The sequence below is a fragment of the Scophthalmus maximus genome, chromosome 6 (assembly GCF_022379125.1).
Source record: "Scophthalmus maximus strain ysfricsl-2021 chromosome 6, ASM2237912v1, whole genome shotgun sequence".
NCBI classification, from domain to species: Eukaryota; Metazoa; Chordata; class Actinopteri; order Pleuronectiformes; family Scophthalmidae; genus Scophthalmus; species Scophthalmus maximus.
In genome coordinates this window covers 10,262,178-10,284,862 of record NC_061520.1, presented here as the reverse complement: position 1 = coordinate 10,284,862, position 22,685 = coordinate 10,262,178, and the positions used below count along the sequence as shown (strand labels likewise).

At 41.3% G+C, this 22,685-nt stretch overlaps 2 protein-coding genes across 3 annotated transcripts in view; both read right to left on the bottom strand.

The window, feature by feature from the left end:
• Positions 1-621: 621 nt before the first annotated feature.
• LOC118309228 (telomeric repeat binding factor 2, interacting protein) lies at positions 622-6,634 on the bottom strand. 2 transcript variants are annotated; one of them, XM_035631100.2, is made up of 9 exons: positions 6,577-6,634; positions 5,139-5,382; positions 4,885-5,030; positions 4,469-4,683; positions 3,532-3,636; positions 2,844-3,384; positions 2,645-2,748; positions 1,651-2,124; positions 622-1,324 (listed from the first exon to the last, which is right to left on the bottom strand). In XM_035631100.2, the coding sequence occupies exons 2-9, from the start codon at positions 5,372-5,374 to the stop codon at positions 1,103-1,105; spliced, it is 2,043 nt and encodes a 680-aa protein (XP_035486993.2). In that variant the 5' UTR covers positions 5,375-5,382; positions 6,577-6,634; the 3' UTR covers positions 622-1,102. The 2 variants fall into 2 exon arrangements, with proteins under 2 accessions (XP_035486993.2, XP_047188704.1); XM_047332748.1 differs by having other exon boundaries at positions 6,475-6,607.
• Positions 6,635-11,630: 4,996 nt separating this feature from the next.
• The window catches only part of pparg (peroxisome proliferator-activated receptor gamma), a 30,527-nt gene continuing 19,472 nt past the window's right edge, over positions 11,631-22,685 (bottom strand). Inside the window, exons 4-9 of the mRNA XM_035631101.2 lie at positions 21,467-21,605; positions 17,591-17,790; positions 15,201-15,318; positions 14,598-14,791; positions 14,191-14,434; positions 11,631-12,978 (exon numbers count right to left, since the gene is read on the bottom strand). Coding sequence (XP_035486994.1) covers positions 12,731-12,978; positions 14,191-14,434; positions 14,598-14,791; positions 15,201-15,318; positions 17,591-17,790; positions 21,467-21,605 — 1,143 coding nt within the window. The 3' untranslated portion in view covers positions 11,631-12,730. The remainder of the gene's footprint in view (positions 12,979-14,190; positions 14,435-14,597; positions 14,792-15,200; positions 15,319-17,590; positions 17,791-21,466; positions 21,606-22,685) is intronic.

Here is a 22,685-nt window from a genome sequence, read left to right as displayed (position 1 = left end):
ATATATAGTCTATGCTGTTATTAAAGTAAGCCACACATATCACTGCAGCTCCTGTAGTTAATGTTAGAAATGTGGATGCTTTTGTGTTACAGCTGTAGAAAGGCTGTTGGTGTAAGAGTGCGATTCTGGGAATGGGTCTTAGTTGAGGTGACATGGACAAAGTCTAGTTCTGTCAATTTTACACATGAAGGTCAGTTGATTTATCCTAAGGAAACAACTCAGAGTTGTATAAGAGGAAATGAACAATCCCCTTTTCTTTTGGAGCTGAACCCTTATGGACTAAAAGTAATTCTCACAATTTTCCCTTTTTGTATGTCTTTTTTGAGTTACATATGAAGTTGTTGGATAACCTCTTTCAGTAAATGAAACAAGCTACTTAGTATGAATCATAACTGACATTTCAAACTAAATGAAACCCGGTACTTTCTTGCACAATATTTTCAGTAAACTCGATCAAATGAACACATGTATACATATGACCATTTTACATTCTTTGGAAAAATATGATAACGTATGAAAGTAAAAGGGTTAAATGACGCAATTTTAGATTTGACAAGATTTCCATTTGTTCATTTTTCATTAAATCCACTAAAAGAAAAAAAAGAGCACACTCCCATCACATATTTTCTACAAGACTTAATTGCCTTTCACCCACCGTGACATTGACAAATTTACTGGCATAAGACAATACATTCTAAAAACACTAATGTCATTTGATAAAGTATATTCAATAGAACAACACCTTTTTCTTAATTTTAATGAAAACATAACAAAAAACACCACATAGTTTCAAGTTGAAATGCATTAAAATATTCTCCCCTCAAACAAATAGACAATCGCACAATAGAGTTTATGTAATTAACATTAAATAGTTACTTTAAAACTGTTAGTTTTTTTTTTTTTAAGTTTTTAACCCTCAAATTTTATTTCTGCCAAATTGGTCAGAACGGTCGTTTTTCAAAAGCCATTTTCATGTTGAAAGAGTCGGGGCTAACAACAAACTAACAAAACCAATATCAGAAAACTTGCTCGCTATTTCAAAATTATGCGTACCTTATTTGATGCAACAAACATGTGTGTCCACATGTCTGGATGTCCTCTTTCATCCCTCCAACTCAAGAAACACTATTCTTTGGGCCAGCTCCCTCTCACCGTATTTCTCCTGCAGCTGCTGGCGGACGACAGGATCAGCGGAGAGCAAAAGGCCGTCATCGTGGTGATTCCAAAAAGGTCCAGAAATGACAGAGGGATTCGAAAGCAGATCCAGCGCAGCAGCAAAGTCTCCGCTGGTCTTCAACAGGGCTTTGGTCACAACGACTATATCCTGGATTACAAGCCATTAATAGAAGTTAGAAAATTATTTGAAAAGAACAAACAGCGAGGAGTAGAAACAAGGAGAAAAAGGGAAAAACATGCAATGAAATTACTGAACTTCAGTTTTATTGTTAAGCAAAAATAAAGAGTCAATAACTGCAGTAAGATTCAGGATTGAAATGAGGTTTTCATCTATAGGATGCTGTCGCCCTTTTACAAAAACAAGAAGATAATAAAGACTAAATCACACTGCAAAAAAAAGGGCATCTGGGGCACTGTAGTGGTACTGATTAAGGATTGTCAGATCTTATCTAATGTGCCACAGATTACACCCACCTCATTAGTGTGGTTCATCAGTGCTGTGATTCGCTGCACGTCCTCCTCCAAGTGAACCTGAGTCAGAGATAGTGCCGCGTCTTCGTTCACTAGTGGCTGTGGGTTGGGCCGAGCTGTAGCCCTGTCACCGATAAGGGACTGGGAGTCTTCTTCCTGAGATTCACTGTCAAATATAAAACGGTGGGCACCGGAGGCTGCATGGGAAGCCTCAGTGGGGGCGGGATCAGAAGCAGCAGGTTGAGGTTGAGGTTGAGGTTGAGGTTGAGGGCAGCCCATCTCTGCTGCACCGTCACTGCTGAGGACTTGGGCCTGTTGGGGTTTCTCCTGGAGGCTGGGTCCAGGTTCGGGGTTGGACCGTGTGGAGGCCTGGTCTGCAGCCGGGTCTGAAGACAAGAGAGGCGGTTCTGTCGATGTCGGCTGCATCGCCGCAGGCTCAGTTGGGTTTTGGAGATCTGGAGATTCATCCTCAGACGACTATGAGACAGTGAAACAGCAGTGTTCAACAACATCTGGTGCTGCTCTTCGACCCTGCTTTAGTACTAGGGATTTGTTGTTGGAGGTGAACAGTTTGACAGATTAAGTAAAGATACAACAGGTAAAAGCAACTAATGCTGAAATCAACTTATCAGCCTCAACCATATTATGCAACTTTTTGATAACCAATTAATTGTTTCTGTCATTCTTTAACAACATTCCCTAGTTTCCTTACTTTTCATTTGTGATGGTTTGCTTCTTAAACTGTTTTCAGACGTGAACTCTGGAAATAGTTTGGAAAATTGGGTCCTGATATTGTCCGAGTAGTCAGACACGCAGTCACAATAACAGGGACATTCTCGGAACCTTCTGTGGTGTCTGGGTAGAGAATGCAGGAGTCAGGACATGACCATAATTCCTCTGCCGAAAGAGATTTTCCTGCTCTATTCTAACCTGGGCTCACTCGGATATTTTCCGGAAATTTTACCAGGGGGCTGGTTGTTGTGTTGTGTGGTCGTACCTCACTTTCATCTTCAAACTCCTTTGTAGCCAACGCCAGAATCCCCAACTTTCTCTTTTCTTTTTTCTTCCCTCCGTTCTGTGGCGATGGCCGTGATTCTTCATCTGAGAGACACATATAGTGTTATGTATTTCATCTGAAACTCTGCAGTGTGCATGTGTTGTTCAAAACGAGTCACGGTCTGTAGATAAATGTTAACCTGCTCGTGGTGTTTCACAGACGGCGGCTTCTGCACTCTCCACTTGTTGACTCTCTGCCGCCGCTGCCTCATCCTGTACTCTGGCTCTCTTTGAAGGCGGTGGGTCTATTGTCGTGTGTATTTGAATAGCGGGCTTAACCGCTGATTCAGTTTCCTTTGCAGGCCGAGGAGAGACTGACAATGATCTAAGTTTTTTGCCGTAAGGCACAGGCGATGATGACGCCTCAAGCTCGAGCTGCCTGCGTGTTAATCGATGCTGCTGTCGCCGTTCCAGCTCTGGGGAGGCCACCTGCTTCTCTACCGGCTCTTTTGGCGTTAAGGTGTGGCGCAGGGACTGTGGTGAGTCCTCCGGGGCACTCTCTTTCTGTGGAGAGTTGATTGTTTGGGGATCTGTGGCTTCTGGCTCTGTGCTCTCAGCTGGAATGCGGCGGGCATTTCCCTGCGTATCCACACAAGGCTCCCCAGGCTGCGGGAGGTTTGACGTTTCAGCATCTACATTTTCGAGCTGTGTGCTTTCGGCTGGTATGGGCTGGGCATCCACCTGCAGAAACACCAAACGTATTCTGCTCAACTCAATTAAACATTATAAACATTATTTGAATCATCAGGTTTAACAGCTGTACAGTATTCAGGATGTACTTTAACTGGGGTGTGTGTTAGAAACCCCGCGCTCTGGCTTCTACTGTACCTGTGTTAGGTCTGTCTGAAGACAGTCTGGTGCTGGTGAAAGTATCTGAGGAGGAGCGGCCTTTTCACTGGAAGGTTTTGCAATGTCTGTCTCTTGTTTTTCCTCCTAAAAGCAGATAAGAACAGTCAGGCTACAAACCATGAGTAGTCTGGAGGTTCTTCAGTATAAAGTGTGAGAATAAGGGCTGTTGGAATATAATGTATCCTATATGTTGTCAAGATTATCATATATAATTCCTTTAAGCCACAGAGTACAATTTATTTATCTTTAAAATGCTACCCTCTAGTGGTTGTATCAAAAATACACAGCAACATCAGCCACAGTCCAAACAACAAAATTTAGGAAAAGTACAATATTCTATTCTATATGGACGTTTTGTTCTTTACACACAAGAGGCCGGGATTTCACAGAAATGCTGAAGCAACACAAGCTTAATGTATGAGCAATTTTTTTTTATAATTATTATTAAAAAATGTCCACATTGATATTGATATTAACAATATCTTTTTTTTTCACCTTGTGGGATTTTTATTCCATATCTTGACTGAGATGACCTGGATGAGATGCAAACCCCAAGAGAGTTTCATAACATGAGGTCAACTACTAATCCATATATTGAAAGGTGTCCCTCTCTTTTATTTTATTTTTACATACAATACACAGGGGGGGACATAATATAAAAACACCTCCCAATAGAGGCACAGTAAAACATACCACCAAAACTAGCAACTAATGTAATTAAAAAGACACCACTCTCAAATTTTGCCAACATATCTTGAACATTACAAGCTTCACACATTTTGCAGTACTGTTGTATTGAAATGGTTAAGACTCTACAGGTTTACTCATACCTGTACCTAATAAGTACATTCAGAAACTTGTGATATGTTAAAAACAGACAAACAAAATAACCGTCAACAACTTCCAGGAATATTACCTTGGTCTCTCCCTCTGTTGTTTGCACCTTCTCAGCCTCCGTGTGTTTCTTCGCCAGTTGGACCCTGTAACGATATTTCATGGACTGCCAGCTGTGACTCGTCACGTGCTGCTTCTCCATCTCTTGCCAAAGCCGGTTTCCACCCGTCTCCGTCTTGTGCTTGCTGACATAACTCAAAATGGCTGCATCTTCTTCAGGGCTGTAGGCAACCCTGCCTGAACACAATGACAGAAGGTGATGTATGTAACGCCACTCGGTCTAGCACAAACGGAATAACACCTATTCCTCATGTGACAACAAATCACACAAGTGTCTCACATTGTGATTCAAATTCTTTATGTCAGTTTTGGGGGCGATTTGCATGAAATGGCAGAATAATTCCTGTCAAAAAGGAGTGTTCACAGTTAACCTTATACCTCCTACTTGTCCAGAGGAGCCCTCTCTGCTGTTGTTGAGTCTCGTAGAATGTTTCGGGATGTCTTCGGGATTCAACCGATAGTCCTCAATGTTGAGCTGTTTATCCTCCTCGATGCAGTCGTGAATGTACTTGGTGGCCACATACCTGAGGGGGAAAAAGTCAGCAGCCTTTTTATATCTGTGCCATGATTTATTTTTTCCGTTTGTTACACAATATACACACAGTCTTCTTATACACACTTCTTTAGCCTACCAGCGAGCAGTCGTTTCAGGAATACAGCCTCTCTCGTCCTGGTCAATCAGCAGGATTGCTCCAGGCCGCTGGACTTTGCACATCGTCCCTCCTCCAGATGCGATGAGCGGCTGCAGCCTGCGCTTGACAGGACCCGGCCGCATGAAGAAAGACATGGGTTCACCGTCCACGGTCACGAAGAGAAGAGGGGAGGTTTTAGATTCGGCCACTTCCTGATGTTTGGACGGCATGGTCATAGTCTCACCTGGCGGAGGAGAAGCAATTACAGACAGTAATTATTACATGTTAACTAAGAAAACATAGTACTTCCCCTACATGTCATAAACACAAAATATTCTCATGCTGTAGTGGCTCTAGTTCTGTGAGAGTGAGAGACACAATACTTGATCAATTGATTATTTAATTGACAAAAATGCAAGCATATGTTTGTCAATTCACTAAATTTAATATCTTTGAGTTTTGAACTGTAGGTCAGACTAAAACAAGGAATTTCAAAACGTCACATTTAACTTTGAGATATTGTGACAGCGATTTTCTTCTTTCAATTTCTGGATGTGATATAAAAAAATGTAAATTCTTGTTAGCTGGAACTCTCCATAGACAGTTTATTTATCTGTATTACAAGTTAATTGGATACTAAAATGTTTGCATACAGAGTTTATGAAATATTATATTTTTGCTATAAATCAAACACCCAACATAATACACATGGTGATTGACTGATAGGTTTCATGGTTCCAACCTTGCAAACGTGAGGATTTGTTGCTTTTCCTTTTAATAATTTCAATATTTCAAACTTGATTTTAAATCACTTGAACAAACTTGTTTGGTTTGACCAAACACGCTTTGTGTCAATTGAGATATTAATTTAGAAAAACAGCTCAACCAACTTAAACAGTCAAAGCCTTATTTAACAGGTGGCGTTTCTAATTTTATCGCGCACTTATATTTTTATACTTCCAGAAGATTTTCCTGATCGTAGTTGCATACTTTTACCAAAATAACTAATTCAAAGCAGGACACTTATTTATGAAGAATATTCCAAGTGCTTTTACTTGAGTAAATGATCATACACACGTCCCAACACTGTATGTAATGCAGTGTTGTTATTGAATTAATGCTAGCCAATAGCAAATAACCTAATAAAAGCGTTTGGCTCACTGGCAAATACAGTCATATGCAACATGAGCGACACAAAGACGCATAAAACCGATCAGAGTGAACATTATCCATCATGAGAAACTGACGACGACATGAAGTTGTCTCAGCTCTCACAGACAAAACACCAGGAAGCAGGTGTCCGTTAGTAAAAGCGGCTCGTCCGGTTCTTTAGCACCTTTAGCTTCAATGTATCCCGATTAAAGGGCAGATATTCAGCAGGAGCCTGATGAACTGAAGATATGATTATATTAAAAAAGATGCTGCGATGAGACGTTACCGTGATGTTTCCCGCCGCCACACAAACCAAAACACAACTCACTTCCGTGTTTTTTTCTTCTTCGGTGAATTGTTTCCGTTCAAATGGAAACACCGCCCCCTCTGTTTGTATTATGATATGACATCACAGTCATATATTTTACACAATACTGCCACTCAGCTACTAACACACACACACACACACACACACACCCACACACACTCTCACACACACACACACACACACACACACACACACACACACACACAGCCTCACCCTCAAACACTGTAACTCTGGGACACTACGTACAACATTCTACCTAAATGTAAATACATTCTCTGTAAATTTGTAAATATGTATTTAACTTAATGTTTGCCAGTTCCTTTTATTTTTATTTAACTTTACACTTTACACAAACGACACTTTGCTCTATTTGTTACAACACTGCTCCCATTTGTCAGTCTTTTATTTATCCGTCACATTTATTTCTTATTTATTTTTCCTGTACATATGAGAGAAGCCTCCCTCACAGCCCTGACAGCTTCGTTATTGTTATTGGCCTCTTTTGTTCCTCTCCCTCTCCAGCTCAGACAGCTGTAGCAATACAACAGTCACTGAGATGTTGCAGCTCCTCCAAATCAATGAATGTTTGTAGACAATCTCAAATAATTAGAGTCACTCCTGCAAGCTGCGTGTGATCCAACCCTTCTCTCGACCCTCTGATCTGAAATAATTCATTCCAGAAGCGTCATCTCTTGTGTTCATTTCAGTTTCCCCCACCCTTAAAATTAACAACTGTGGAGAAGATGTGTGGCCAGGTCACCAAAAACATACAGTTTGGCTCTGTGAGAGGAAAGTTCAGCACGTATCTCCGCCTGCAGAGGGAGGTGCTGCTCTGCTCAACTGAACACCTGCATTTTCAATATTTGTGTTAGTGATCACAATAGTCCAGAATAATGGATTTCTATTCTTACTGTAGCTGAAAAGAAATGCATTCATATCTGTTTAACAGTCTGCATTTGGAAACGATTCCAGTCAACAGAACAAACCTCCAGCGGGATTATACGTATCATTGCAAAAACATCTCATGCGATTTATCTTTGTGCAAATCACCAATGGATTCCTCTCAGGGAAACAGTTAGAGGCTTCAGTGCCAGTGTTGTTTTGCCTGGTCTCTGGCACGCTACAACTGAAACAGGAAAAGACCCAGGTCACACTGGGAGGCCTCCCCTTCATCATAGCTGTGTACCCATTCCATGTCATGTCAGCCATGTTACCCTCTACCTAAAGAGGTTTTATCAAATTGTAGTTTTCGCAACTCTTCCCAGATTTTAACTTTTTGAAGAGTCAAATTATATTTCTACAGATTTGGGAGACTACAGCACATGGGAAAAGGATTCGAAGGCTCCTCCACGGTGAGAAAATTCAATCGGAGCACAGGAACCAGAAGTTACCAGTTGGAGCTTAGTTTGCAGGAAAAATGCATGGCACCTTGATGCCTAGAGATAGAAACAATGTTGTGCAGGTGGCCTTCACAAAAACATTGCCAAGAAAATCAGTTAAGAAATGCCCAGTGAGTCATATCACAGGTCATGTCATTCATGGCATTGCATCAACTTTCCATTCAGGTTTTAATTCATGATGTAAAAATGCAAGTGAACGTGTGAATCACTGGGAATAATTCCACCTGATCCACCCTGTCAGTTCATAACAAAGACATAATATCTGAAAAATGCTGGTGGGCGGAAGCACATTGTGACGGGCATTTCCACAGTGTTGCAACTGCATGTTGGTCATATCATGTTCGACCATATAAGATTATCCACACATCCAGTGAACTGATACTGTCAGATCATTTTCTCTTTATTTTATAAATGAACAATAATTATAGTGTTAATGTGTAAATTAGTTTCTCCTCTAGTCCCTGTGCAGGTTGATGCTAAACATTAAAAGGAACAAACAGCATACTGTATATAACATATCATAATTAATACAGTACAGTAAAAACTGAAATAAAGATTTATAATGAAAAACTAAAGTAACACTGATACACAGAGTTATAATAATCCATGTTCTATTACATTATCAAACTGTAATAATCATATCACAATGGGAGTAGAAACTTAATCTCTTTATAACTCGGTTGCACTTACAATGTTTACCACTAGACATCTAAAATGTTTTTCAGTAAATCTCACAAGAACATTAAGTGTCTTAATATAAATTCCTGAGGTGTTTTCTCTGTAAACAGCCGATTAAACACAACTTTTTCTTGTGAGCTATATTCGTCTTACAGTGGCAGGTGTACCACGTCAAGGCTCGTACAAGGACACACAAACACAGATCAGGTATCACACACTGGAGGGAGTAAAATTCCTCTCTGATACTAAAACAAAAGAGAATAAAAAATGAAGCTGCTGCTTCTTGAGGAACCCGAAGAAAAACAAGACTTCCTTGTGTAAATCACAAGTGCTATCTTTGGACTTGCTCTGTGTGGACAGACAACAGCAGAAATATACTTTCTGAAAATTATTTGGCAGATTGGCTCAGGAATCTTGGCAGGGTTGGGTCAGCAGAGACTGGCCATAATAAAGTGGGGATATGCTGACTCAACATAAAGAACACATTTAATTACCATCATCATCAGCCATCCAAGAGGACCCTCCGGCCCCGAGCCAGAAACCCCCCACCATCAGCTGCCAATCCAAAGGCTTATTTTTGGGGCCAAACTTCTTCTTTACTCGGCTTCTTTCTCACGTTCTTCCAGCTCTTCTCTCAGCACGCTGGCTTTCTCCTTTGTACAGCTCACAGAGTATTCAGATTATTTAATTATAATATATACATGTATATACTGTAGAAATACTCTGTTAGAAGCAGAAGTCCTGTTTTTAAAAAGTATAATGAACAGAAGGAAGGACACAACTGTTGCTTTTGGCAACGAAAAAAATCGATATTATTTACCGAACTCCTCAGTTCACCTCGGTTCTACAGACCTTGGCTTCCTTCAGCTCGTTGTTTTGGTTTTCCCGTGCAATTGACTTGGTTCGTGCTCACTGATTTTTAAGCTCCATTTCCCCACGCAGCGGCCAGACACAATGGACACCAGCTTCACTAATTTAGAGTCAACACTCAAAAACCACCGTCTTGGAACCCTCACAGAAGTATATTATATATTTATTATGCAAAGAATGATCCCTATCTCCTTTTCATGACTGAACAGCATTTTTGCAAATCGTAGCCTGTGGTGGAAAAGAGTAAGGCAGAGATGTGGATGATATAAAACCATAGAATAATATTGTATTTATTATGCAATGGCAGGGTACAGAAAATCTAATCCCAATTCTGTTTCACGACCAGAAACAATTATATCTGCTGAGGCTTCACATGACAAACCAGAACCAAACTTGGTGGTGATATTACTTGGGAGGGTTTGTCCAGATCAGGGGCAGTGTTAGGCCGAGGTCTGCCTGCTGCTGACAGTTGTGTGCTTGTCGCATGAGTGCTCACAGTGAAAGTGGTATCTACCGAGTTTAAGTTGAATTCTGCCTGCCAGCCGAGGCCGGTACAAACATCATGGGAGTTTTGACGGGGCACTGAGACTGACGATGGTCAGTCTGATTGTGACAATGTTTGTGTGTCTGTGTGTGTGTGTGTGTGTGTGTGTGAAAGAGAGAGACAGAGAGAGAGAGAAAGAGAGTGACTGAGAGAGAGGCAAAGAGCGCTGCACACAGCTCTACAATTTAGCAAAAGTGCACAACCTGCATACAGTATCTGCAACACTTATGCATCACTGTTCCTTTTGTTTTAAATGAGTCATTATCAGAACACCCAAATCTATTTTAATCAAACCACTGCACACGTTAGACCATTGACAGATTAAGCATCCTATACATAAAATATACCTCAGGGTGTATGATATGCATGTATAGTATGTTCACATTACCTAAAAATTGTAAATGTCATTTATAGGACCAATTGCTCCAAAAGACTCAGGTCCAATGTCAACGTATCCTGCAAATTGTAGTGTTTGGTCACACTGGTGGATTTAACTGATTCTAAATCACTTGTGTGGGGGGAAAAGCATGTGCTGCCTGAGGAAGAAAACATACTATTGTGTTGTGCATTTAATTTAATTCAATTCAATTCAATTTCATTACAATATTATAAACACAAACGTCCCTGCAATGAGCAAACACTTGGTGACAGTTGACAGGAAAAACCGGGGAGAGTGGGAGAGAGAACAGAAAGAAAGAGAGAGGAAGAAGTCGAGAAAGGGGAAAGAGGGGAAGAGAGAAGAGAGAGAGACACCAGGAACAGTTATAATGTTGTTCTTAAGCACTGTCAGGGAGAGACAGAGAGAATCATAGAGTTCCCCAGCAGTCGAGGCCTATAGCAGAATAACTAAAGTAAGATCAGGGCTCAGCCAGACGATAGGCTTTATTTAAGAAGAACATTCAACACAGAAGAGACTCCGGGAATCACATGTGAACCCGCACTGTGAGAACGAAGTGATCTATCGGGATAATATGGTTCCATGTTACTGGACTGCCTGAGTTGTAACTTGGCAAAGAGTCAGACACCGGGACAGCGCTGTGTGTTGAGGGGACCTGATGTCTTAGTGGGCTTAAGTGTGATGTCATGAGTTTTACTTGGACTCTGACCTTGCTGTTGCAAACTATCCTAACTTTTCTTTTTTTCTTCAGGTCCCTCTGTATATTGATGCACAATGTCCAAAAAACTCTAAACTCTTAAAAAATAGACCCCCTCCCTGCTTGCTGATCAAATCTGTATCCACAGACTTTGGACTTCAGGTTCAGCAGAGTTCAGATGTTGCAATCATTTCAACAGGGAGTGTGTGTGTGTGTGTGTGTGTGTGAATGCGTGTTTGGTAAGAGGACAGCTGATGTAATGACCATAAATCCGTTTTCCAACAGTTTGGGTGACTAGAATCCTTTTGAAGGAAGACATTACTTGGAAATGGCTCCGTACGGTACATGTGCAAGCACGAGACAGATTTCAGATTAAAAAGTTAGAAAATATTTTATTTACAACAAAATTCTCATTATTCCCTCAGCCGTTTTAAACCAATTCCCTTTGTCTGAACCCCGCCCCCCCAAAAAAAGAACATCTGATTAATCAGACATAGAAGACACTTTGCGTAGATACAATATAATTTCATAGTACAAATTATAACTCAACCAGTTTTATAGAATTTGAAATAAAACAACTTCAACTTTGACACATCTGTATGAAAATAATACAAGTGAATATACATTACACATTATATATGTATAATATATAATATTTTATTAATGGCATTCATTTCACAACAAAGTCAAACATCAAAATCGCAAAAGGCACAATATGACATAGACTCATATTTCAACGAAGAGCGGACATCATCAGGGTAATGTGCCCTTTTGTTGCCCTCAATACTTTCTCACAGTTTCTGCAGGTGACCGGGATTAAAACATGTTACATCTGATTTCTGTCTTTGGATTAAGTTGATTAAAAAGAGACGGCACCTTCACCCTGATGCCAAAATATTGAAAATGACTTGTCTGTGCATTGTTTGTTTGAGTACGTGTGTGTGTGTGTGTGTGTGTGAGCATTCACGCATTTCTGCGTGTTCCCAGAGGTACTGAAGCACTTATACATTGTCGCTGCCTCTGACACTTGTAATGCAACATGTAGATAAGCTGCACATGAACGACAACACACACTGTGCTGTAGGACACGAGGTGTGAAATATTCACAGTGATACATGTCAAGGCACTTGAAGCAGGCTGCATTTGAGCGTTCATATTTCTATGCCTGAGCTTGCCAATAAGAAAGTCCCCACTCTCTCAGTTAGTCACAAACGCTCATCCTGATTGGTGCAATAGGTGGTAGTTTCGTATTTAAGTTGGCAGCCTACTCATGACAAAATGTCCAGGCTCAGCAGTGGCTAAATGACTGTGTGCCGCGAGTTATACACATGTTGCCGTCTAGACAAGATTCACATTCTGTCTTTCTTTCCTTGATGCCCTCCCCCCCATCTCTTTCTCAATTTCAGTCAGCCTGTCTGACCTTTTTCGACACACCATCAACCCACGATTTTTTTTAAATAAAAATCTTTTTTTGTTTGTCTATTTTTGAACTTTTCTTCCCACTGTTTGTTCTCTTCCGTTAAATCCTAATACAAGTCCTTCATGATCTCCTGCAGCAGCGGGTGTAAGCACATGTCCACCTCGGTCTTCTTCAGCAGCTGGAGGAGGTGGACGTGGTCCGTGACGATCTGACGCAGGTCGGTCATCTTCTGGAGCAGCTTGGCGAACAGCTGCAGAGAGTCCGGGTGGTTTAGCTTCAGCTGCAGCTCGAGCGCATGAAGCACCGTCTCCTGGAGCTGCTCGATGGGCTTCACGTTCAGAAGGCCTGGACGGTCTGGACAAGGTGACACATTGAAACAGAGTGAGGATGTACAGGTCCATAAAAGACGAGGAATTGGAGAGACAGACAACAAAGGAAGTTGGCCAACATGCTCAGAATTTTGAGTGGTGCAAATAACTAAACCTTTCGTTCCTATTGGGTCAACAATTCTATGAATGGTGAAAATTATCGAACCAACCCTCAATTATTGCTATTTATAAAACCTCGCATATCTTTATTCCAAGCTATAATATCCGTAATTTAAGTTAATGATTGACTCAAATGTCTGATATTAACCCTGAACAGGTTCAAGGGCAGAATTTTGTCAAGTAGCCACATGCAAACCAGCGTTGTTAGACCAAATAATTTGAACCTGTTCAGCAATATCATAGAATAAAATAAAAGGTGGACGAAAAGGTCATTTGGTTGCCTGTGAAACCTCAATTCAAAATCTCAAAACGCCGTAATTTGATCTCACTACACAATGCAGTTGTTGTTCACCTTTAGTTCCTCCATATAATACCCCATGACTCCGAGCAAACTGATAAATAGGTCAAGGCTGACCAGAGATAGTGTCCGTGATGCAGTGGGTTGATAACTTAGATTATTAACAGCAGCCATCCCCTTTAAAAAAAAACTTCAGTGACCTTAATAGTTCAGGGTTGTGGCTAATTGATTTGTGACAAATCACAACATACATTATCTCAGGGCTATTTACATAGTAAGGTCAAAACCTTCAGATGCTATATTTCTACCAGATAATATTTTGTTGTAACTACCTACATTAAATCTATTATAGGTTATATTTAGAGCACTAGCCATGTACCGTCCTAATATTTCTCAATATTCCAATGTGAAGCTGGAGCACTTAACACTTGAAAAAAGACTTGTGTTTAGATTGATTTATCTGGCAGAAGCTTTTGTCCAAAGGTGCCTCAGTTCTCAGTCCCACGTTCCACCTGACAGGTGAAGCACCAGAAGGCTTCGAGGTGCATGAACTGACGTAACATCACTCATCAGAAACTCCAGATCTCACTAATACGTTAGCTAACGTTCATCTAGTTTGTTCCAATCTGTACTGAAGCTGAGAGTAAAACTATTCCTCAAACCCTTTCATTATACCTTTTACACTCTTCCCAGGTTAATTTGATCCTTAACGCCTCCACCATATTGTATAGGCAACACAACAAAGACAGAAAAACTGAACAAAAAGCGTCCGGCGCTCACCTCCGCTGAGGATGATGACAGCCAGGAACAGCGCCATGTCGCTGTCGTCCAGCTCCAGCGTGTTGAACTTCACGGAGAACTCAAACTTTGGTTCCATCATTTGACAGAAAGGTTTCCTGAGACTTTTGAGGAACTCCCGCGTCATGAAGATCTGTCCGTAGGAGATCAGGGTCCCGTCTTTGTTCATCAGAGGTGCCATCATGATGATCAACACCTCTATCACACCGTACTTCAGCAGGGTTACCTGGGGGAAAAGGGTAGCGGGCGGATTACATTAGATCCTCAGGGATTTGAATGGTTTCATAGTCAAGGAACATATGAACACTTTCAATATATGAGAACTATCTTCTGTAAAAGAAAAAAAAGGAAATGAATGGAGGAGCAGCGGACGCATGCCTGTTTCTCACCTGATCATTGAGATCCAGATCAGTGAATCCGGGGATGCTCTTGGCGAACTCCGTCACTTCTCTCACGGCCTCGGCCGAGCGCGACTGGCAGCTGTGGAAGAAGCGTAGCTCCACAGCGTTCGTCGGCCCCTGCCCGCTGATGCTCGTCATTCCCAAAACGCCACACTCTGGCCCCATGTAAATTTCTGTGAGCCCTGAAACAAAAGGGCGATGTGGACAGGAAATTATTTCTGTCTCTCTGGTGAGGCAGTTCGGCTGCAGAGTAAGAAGAGAAACGAGAGCAATCCCGGCAGTGTTTTTAAATGTCTTCGGTGGAAACCAGCAGCCAGAGATTTAGTCAGGGGACGTGACATTGTTGGACGGGAATAAAATCAGTTTCTTAATCAATGACTGTGGCCTTTTGACTACATCAAATCATCTTGTAAGCCAAAAAAAAAGAGCATCGTACTGTCGTACTGCAAATATTTTGTTTTATAATCAGGTTATATTGATTGATAAACTGGCAGAAAAGAAAATGATGCAAAAAGAAAGGGGACATTGTAATTTGATTTTCGACATCTTGACAAAAGAGTAATATTTCACACAGTACTTTGGTGCTACTACCTCCGTGTCCCGCTGTGAGGACAGAGGGCTGCTGCTGGTGCTCCTGGATGGGAATCTGCCTGCAGTTGAGGAACTGCTCTCCTTCCATTAGAGACTTCATGTCATGGATGACAAACGTCTGCAGGGAGAGAGGAAAAAGAAAATGCATGAGGAAAGATTTTTGGGCGTAAGAAGGAAAAGAAAAGGTAGAGGAGTTTGGGAAGGAAGAGCAAAGAAGCAACGTCAGCTCGCGTGTTCCTCAGAGCTCCTGAGGACAGGTGAGCTACACGTGTGATCACACACACAGTCTATGCACTTAGGTCACGGCTCATTCACCACCTGCAAAAGCTCCAAGGACAAAGTAAATAAATCCTGGCTGCGGGCTGAGGCAGACAAAAACACAGTCCACAGGTAAATGAAGCTTAACTGAGTTAAAGTCAAAGTTTCTCTGTTTGACACTGGCAAAGACATGTAGTAGGCTGAAGGATGAATAGAACCATTCACACACTTAAATCTTCCCTTTTCATGGTGGTAACGTGAATAATGAGACGTCCCACAGGGAATTACAGCAAGCTATCAAAATTAACAATAATTTTCCTGTGATTTGCATAAAAAAAAAACCAACAACCTGTGTCTGAATAAGATGCTTAGTTGGTTTATGTTTTAATTGTTGCCTGCGCAGGAATCTTTGTTCAGTGTTTGTACCAAAGTTCAGTGAATTCTAAAATCAAATAACTTAGTATGAGACTATGTAACTTTTAAAAGAAGAAAAAGCACATTTGGTCTCTTGTAAATGTAAAGCCTTACATAGTGACAAATATTTTTGCTGTATTACAATACATGAGCCACTTGCTGCTTTTGGCCAAATGTGCCACTTCAGCTTCCAAAGATTAAATTTAATCAAAATGTTATTGTATTCTCTTTCTGTGTACAACGCACATCATGTTGCAACTAAATGTAAATATATCAGGTTTTGTCATTTACAAAAATGGATTTAGTGAAACAAAAAACAAAAAATCAAAGCATAACTTTCCATTGCTTGGCCATCAGAGCAAAGGACACGACGAGACATGTCGGCGTTTTATGAGTGGATTTTGTCCTGTTTGTATAAAGAGTAAACTAAAGATCCTGTCAGGTCGGGTTCATAAATGTCTGTGGCACAGAAACAACACAGTCGTCCCCCTTTTCAACAAACCAACGCAAATAACTGCAATCAGCAAGGGTGACACGAGCCGTCTTCTTCCGCCACCTCTTGATGTGTGTCATGTCAATGTCATATCGTGTTTAAAAATATGTAAATATTCTTTGGTTCAGAATTGGACAAGGCCTCCCTCAAGCAGACAGACGATCCAGTGCCATTTGGCTGCGATCACTCGGATGAACAGTCATAACAAGGAGACAAAAGAGATTCGGAGCAGCCTTGAACCTTGAGCCTTATCAGAGAGAGAAGCAACAGAGAAGGAAGAAGAAAAATAAACAAAAAAAACTCCAGACACTGCTTGGAACGTTGGCCTTTAAATGTTCAGCCAATAATAATAATAACAATGACAATAATAACAACAATAATAATAATATGTGGATTTCCTGATTCTCTTCAGAATACTGAGATTCAACATCTCAAAGCCTTGAAGAAGACGGAGATAGACGACACCTCACATTTACATGCTTTCATCCAACATGTTTTCCTACAGTCCAGTTGTATAACCTAAAAAATGCCTTCATATATATATATATATATGTTTGAATTTTGAGTGGTAATGTTGATGACATTATTATTGTTTAAACCCAACTGCTGAGTAGCCACGTCCACTCGAAATGAAATCTTCTAAACGCCTTCACTGGAAACTTCTTGTTAACCATCGTGTTTCACTAATCAGCTGCTTGTTTCATTTCAAACCAAAAGCTGCAAATGGGAAAACATTTGATATTTGTATAATTCCATCTGTGATATAAAGCTTTGGTTTTTCCAAGTCACAGGCATTTTTAATGCGCGATATATGATTTTTTTTGTAGAACGTGATAGTATTGATTTTTTTCTCAGCTTGTTCAGGAGCAGGCTGTATTCAAGCACACATGTACAATATGTGCTGTTCATACGGTTTGTGTTTGGTGGTCGTGTTGCTCGCCACAGGAACCAGACTTGGAATAAAAAAAAAAATTAAAAGAACAAACACCATGAAAAATATAGGTGAAAAAATATGTCACATCAATCCAGCAGCTCAGATTAGAGCAGGGTGAGGATGTGTTGTAAAACTGTTGATGTTACATCAAGTCTCTTAACCAGGTCAATGTCAGTATCAACTTAATGTTTGACGTTTCCTTCACCACACAAAAAGTAATTCCTTCAATAATACAGTAGATACAAATAAATCAAGTAATAAGCAGAGGGCGGTAGGGCAAGCGCTTCTTACCGCGTTGTCTCCGGTCTTCCCGGAGAGGATGGCCCTAGCCTTGGCCTTGGTGAGGGGGAAGTATTTCAGATAGGCCTCGTACAGATGCCGGGCCAGAGCCCTCAGATCGGCTGCCTCCGGGTGCATGTGCTCCATGTCAGACGAGAACTCAGCCAGCAGTTTCTCCTTCTCTGCCTGGGGCATTCGGCCAAAACGAATAGCTGGGGGGGGGGGGGTAACAAGCATTAGCACACAAACACAGACAGAGGCAGAAATATAGGAGCGCACAGACAGATCGCGAGATTGCACAACTCTTCTCAGCATGTTTGAGTTCAGCAGACAAACAGTCCGTTTTCTTTCGGACAATTCAGGCTCCACAATCCATATTTTCTTATTAATGAAACTGGGACTAGGAACAGTGACGAATCAGATGTACTGTATGTACAGTAGCTGCCGACACAAACAACATCATATTAAAAAAAAACACTAAAACCTTTTAACCTCTGAAGCCGTTCAAACTGCAGTGAACACTAACATCAGTGTACATGTTACATTCAAGTACAAATCTGGACGTTGCTACATGCCATTGCAACCACGGTTGTTCAATATCTTTATCATATCTTTGATATTATTGGACAGTGAATGAGGAATCTAATATCCAAAGAAATGACTTATTGTCTACAGTAAACAAACACCTTATCCTTGGCATCAGCCCCCCAAAATCCATATCTGTCAGGCTAAAAAAAAAGGATGGCTTTAATTTGTGGAACAATTCAGTTCAGATGGGTTAACTATTAATTTTAAAAATACTTTTGGAACTTTTTTCAACTTTTTCCCAATACCAGCATATGGTAACAGCCCCTTCAACTGCCCAGACGTCAGTATATGAAACAGACGCTCGACGTTCGGATTCAGGAGATCCGGCACAGTGGAAAGATTCCCAGCGTTGCGTGATGGAAGATTTCTGCACTCCCCGGCTAATACATCAGAGCTCATTTCTCTTATGAATGACTCACAGCTCATACATATCATCATCCCTTTTACAAGGATTTTATCAGGTGTGTCTGATGAAGCGATTACACAAAGTAATTCCCTTCAATAATGATGTTATCACAGCTCACCACAAAACCTCAAAACCTGTAAAACAATCTCGAACATTTTAAAGTCTCTCTTCTCCCCTCCCCTTTCCACTTGTTGCCGCAGATAATATTACACTGTGTATTCACAAATACAAAAGGAGCCTGGTCGGATTTCAAACTTTTTTCTCTCTACAAGATTCCCCAGACTTGGGAGCCATCTATTTTAGGGACTATGGTTTATCCCATATTTTTGATAAGCATAATTAATTCACATGTGTTTGTTTTAACATTGAAGAGAAGTGTTTCATTAAGTTATTTACTTGCACTATAAATATTGATAATAAATAATCAAAGTTGCAGTACACATGGTGATTTTTGTGAAAATGTTCTCTGAAATTTGATGCTTGTGAAAACACTTTCTGTTAGTGGAAGTCATTAATTCCTCCATTCAAGCCTGTGATCCGCATTTACTGCGCGGGGTGTGTGTGTGTGTGTGTGTGTGTGTGTGTGTGTGTGTGTGTGTGTGTGTGTGTGTGTGCGTGCCCGAGTGTGATTGTATAATGATGACTGTGTGATGAAAGCACACCTTCAGCAAATTAATACACACTCAGGTGGCCTACATCACCAACTTGGCTACACGCCAGCAGTGGTGACACAACAGGTTGGACAAATCTGTGGAGGTGTATGTACTCTGAGATGTCAGTCATTGATGAGGTCAAAAAAAAACCACACGGAGGAGATTTTCAAAGCGCCGCCTGTCGCGGAATAACAGGGGAGAGAAACAAGCAGTGGTGGAGGCACGGAGAGAAACACTGAGATAAAGTGGCAGGAGAGGAGTTATATATACTTTTATTATAAAGTCATTTTTGGGGTTATTTTCCAGCCTCTATTGAAAGGAGAGATTGGAGTCTAGCGTGAGAAGGTGGAGAGAGAATGGGGGACGACATGCAGCAAAAGGCAGCGTGTCAGAATTGAACCCGGGTCCCTTTCAGAGGACTATATAAGTTCAACTCAACCCTGTGTGAAAAAAATTGAAATCCCTAGAAAATACAAAATTCTTCTGTAATGCTCACCTTAGCTGAATAACTAAGTGCTTCCGTGGATTTTACGGAGTCTTAAAGTCTCCGGATGACCAACTTCAGTTGCACTGTACAGTACATTACTGTGATTTTAGCACTTTGAGATTGCTTTTAGCAATGAAAAGTGCTCTTTCAATGAAATTTATTATTATTATCACAGGTTCGGCTCACACCTTGAATTAGTCAAATTTCTGCTGGTTCAGTTGCCGTTCGACGGCATTAGCTTAGCTTGAACTGAACACTGCAAAATAGACGGACCATATTGTCTGTACCCCCCAGCTGTCTGTGGCTCAGGAGGTAAAGTGGACAGTGAACAAAACGGTTCCTAGTTCGATCCCCGGCTCCTCAGGCGTGCGTCCTTTAGCCAGTCAGTGAAACCCTAACTGCTGCTGATGCTGCGACCTCAATGTGTAAACGAGACACATATTCTCTCGTGTGGTGGAGTGTATTATATTCACACTCCCCCATTTTATTTGAAGGTCCAAATTTTGTTTGTGAATTTCATCTACTATATTGAGCCCTAAAAGAGGAGAACTTAAAATGTAAAGCAATGCTCTGCATGTTATGCCTTCATGAAAATACACTGTCATGCGATACTAAGCCTCTCCGTATTGACGCAAAATTTTTGATAGTTCATGTTTCTCAAATGTCAGTTAAATGCACTCTGTGTGAGAGGGATTTGCCTCTGTAAATCCAATTCACAAGGCGATCCAAGGTCCAGCCAACTGATTTGACCGAGAAAAATTTAGCTTGTTCATATAATGGTTGAATAATACAGCAGCTAGGTGGGGGGGTGCTTGGCGGCAGTGATAGATGGCAATGGCAATAAAGCATTTGATAAAGAGTTGTATAACTTACAACCCTGTCCTGTCAGCTTCTTGTCTTCGCACGCGACTATATTTCATCCGGCAGAGTCACGCACTCAAGCAATCTCTGAATGGTTGATGGCAGTTCTGGCGATTTGGTTGGCGTGAAGTTCGAAGGAAAGGTTACTGTCAAAAATTACACCAAGGTTGTGGAGGATGTGTTGGCAGGGAAACAGAGTGAAGTTATCACTAGTATGAAATGGTATGAATGGTTCTGGTGAGAGACATGATGCGGCAATGATGATCCTCTCTGATTTGTCACAGTTGAGTTTGAGCAACTTGACTTGACCATCCATGACCTAATTTCGGTGAGGCATGTGGTGAGAGTGGAGTGAGTGGCGGCGGCGATGGATTTAGTGGAGCTGTAGAGCTGGATGTCATCGGCACAGGAGTGGAAGCGGGGACCATGGCGCCGTATGAGGTTACCAAGGGGGAGCATGTAGAGGATGAACAGGAGCGGGCCGAGTACAGAGCCCTGGGGGACGCCTTGTGGAGCGGGGGAGGAGGTGCAGTTGTTGACGTTGGTGAACTGTGGTCTGTTGGAGAGCTATGACCTGACCCAGGAGACGGCAGTGCCAGCGATGTTGAACGTGCGGCATAAAGCACAGCAGGCAGTGTGAATTTAATGTTGCCACTATGTCGGGCAGTAGGCAATCACACCTGAGATCAGTTTATCTATTCATTTTCTATTGTTGTCGGACTATGTGAATTGCAGCCAACCTTTTCAGAGCTAACAAAGTCTTGAGACGCAACTTGTGAATCTGAAGAGCAATAACAGGTATGTAAACAGCTCGATGTCGGCAGTGTGCAGAGTGAAAACTGGATCAAACAGATCATAAAGGCAGTGATTGGATTTCAGTATCACCATCTTACCGTTGTGTGACATGCCGACATTGAGGCACTTCTGGAAGCGACAGTATTGGCACTTGTTGCGCGACTTCTTGTGGATGCGACAGTGCAGATCGCAGTGATCGTACACCAACTTTAACCTGATTGTGCGTCTGAAGAAACCCTATGAGAAAGAAACAACAACACGATTACTGTGAAAAAAGAAAAATATGCATTTAATTATTCCAATGAAAAGATTTTCTGCAAAAGGGTTGACAGAAAACAAGACAGGATAGGTATGATCAGACGTAAAGTGAAAAAATAAAAAATAAAATGATTTTCCGAGTAGCCTTGTGCCTCATGACACTCTTATCTAGAATATGACACACAATATAGGAAAAATGTACATTGAAATAAAGGGAAAATATGAAATTGCAATTTTAAATCAGCTCAGCTTTGAACCTTTGTACTTTAACATTTATCTTTCTTGTTTTGCTAGTCTCTATTGACCAGGAGATGCAGATTAAGCTCCTGATTCTTTTCTAACCTGTAAAAAAAATCAACAGGCGGATTTAAAGTAGATTGTATTTTAGGGTGGATTGGTGCTTTGATGTTTTCAACCTTAGGACCAAAGGAGCCATAAGACTCAAACTTATCTCAGCTATTAACTACGCAAGCCATGGTCAAACTCCTAAACACACTATACACACAGTCACATGTTTGTCCATGGCTGTGTTTGACTAAGCTGACTAAGAAAAGTAATGGAGAAAAAAAAAGGACTGAACAGAATAGAAAAAGAAAAAAGCCTCAAGGGTCGCGAGTCCCCGTGGGAGGACGTTATTTAAGCGTTGCTTAATTCACAGGTGGCTGGAGGCCAGTGTGTTTGGCATCGGAATTCCTACAATCCGCAGATGTCAATTTTTTTAATAGTAGGTTATTTTAAGGAGGAGGAAGTGAAAGGGGGTCAACACTCCAGCTCACAATGTTTTCTGTTTAGAAACAATTAAGTGTTTGCCTGCTTGGCTGACCCCCTCTTCTGGTCGAGTCTCCCCCGAGACCGGAGCAGAACAATGACTACTGTACCTCACCTTCGCGCAGCCTCTGAAGGTGCAGCGCGGCGTAAACCCAGTCGACAGGAAAACACAAACCTTTGTACACTGTGGTGGATCTAAAACAACAGCCCCCTGACGTCGTCGGTGTCGGAGGGGTGCTGATTCCAGTATCGCATTACGTTATAAGTGATTTTCTACTTCGGCCAAGAAGG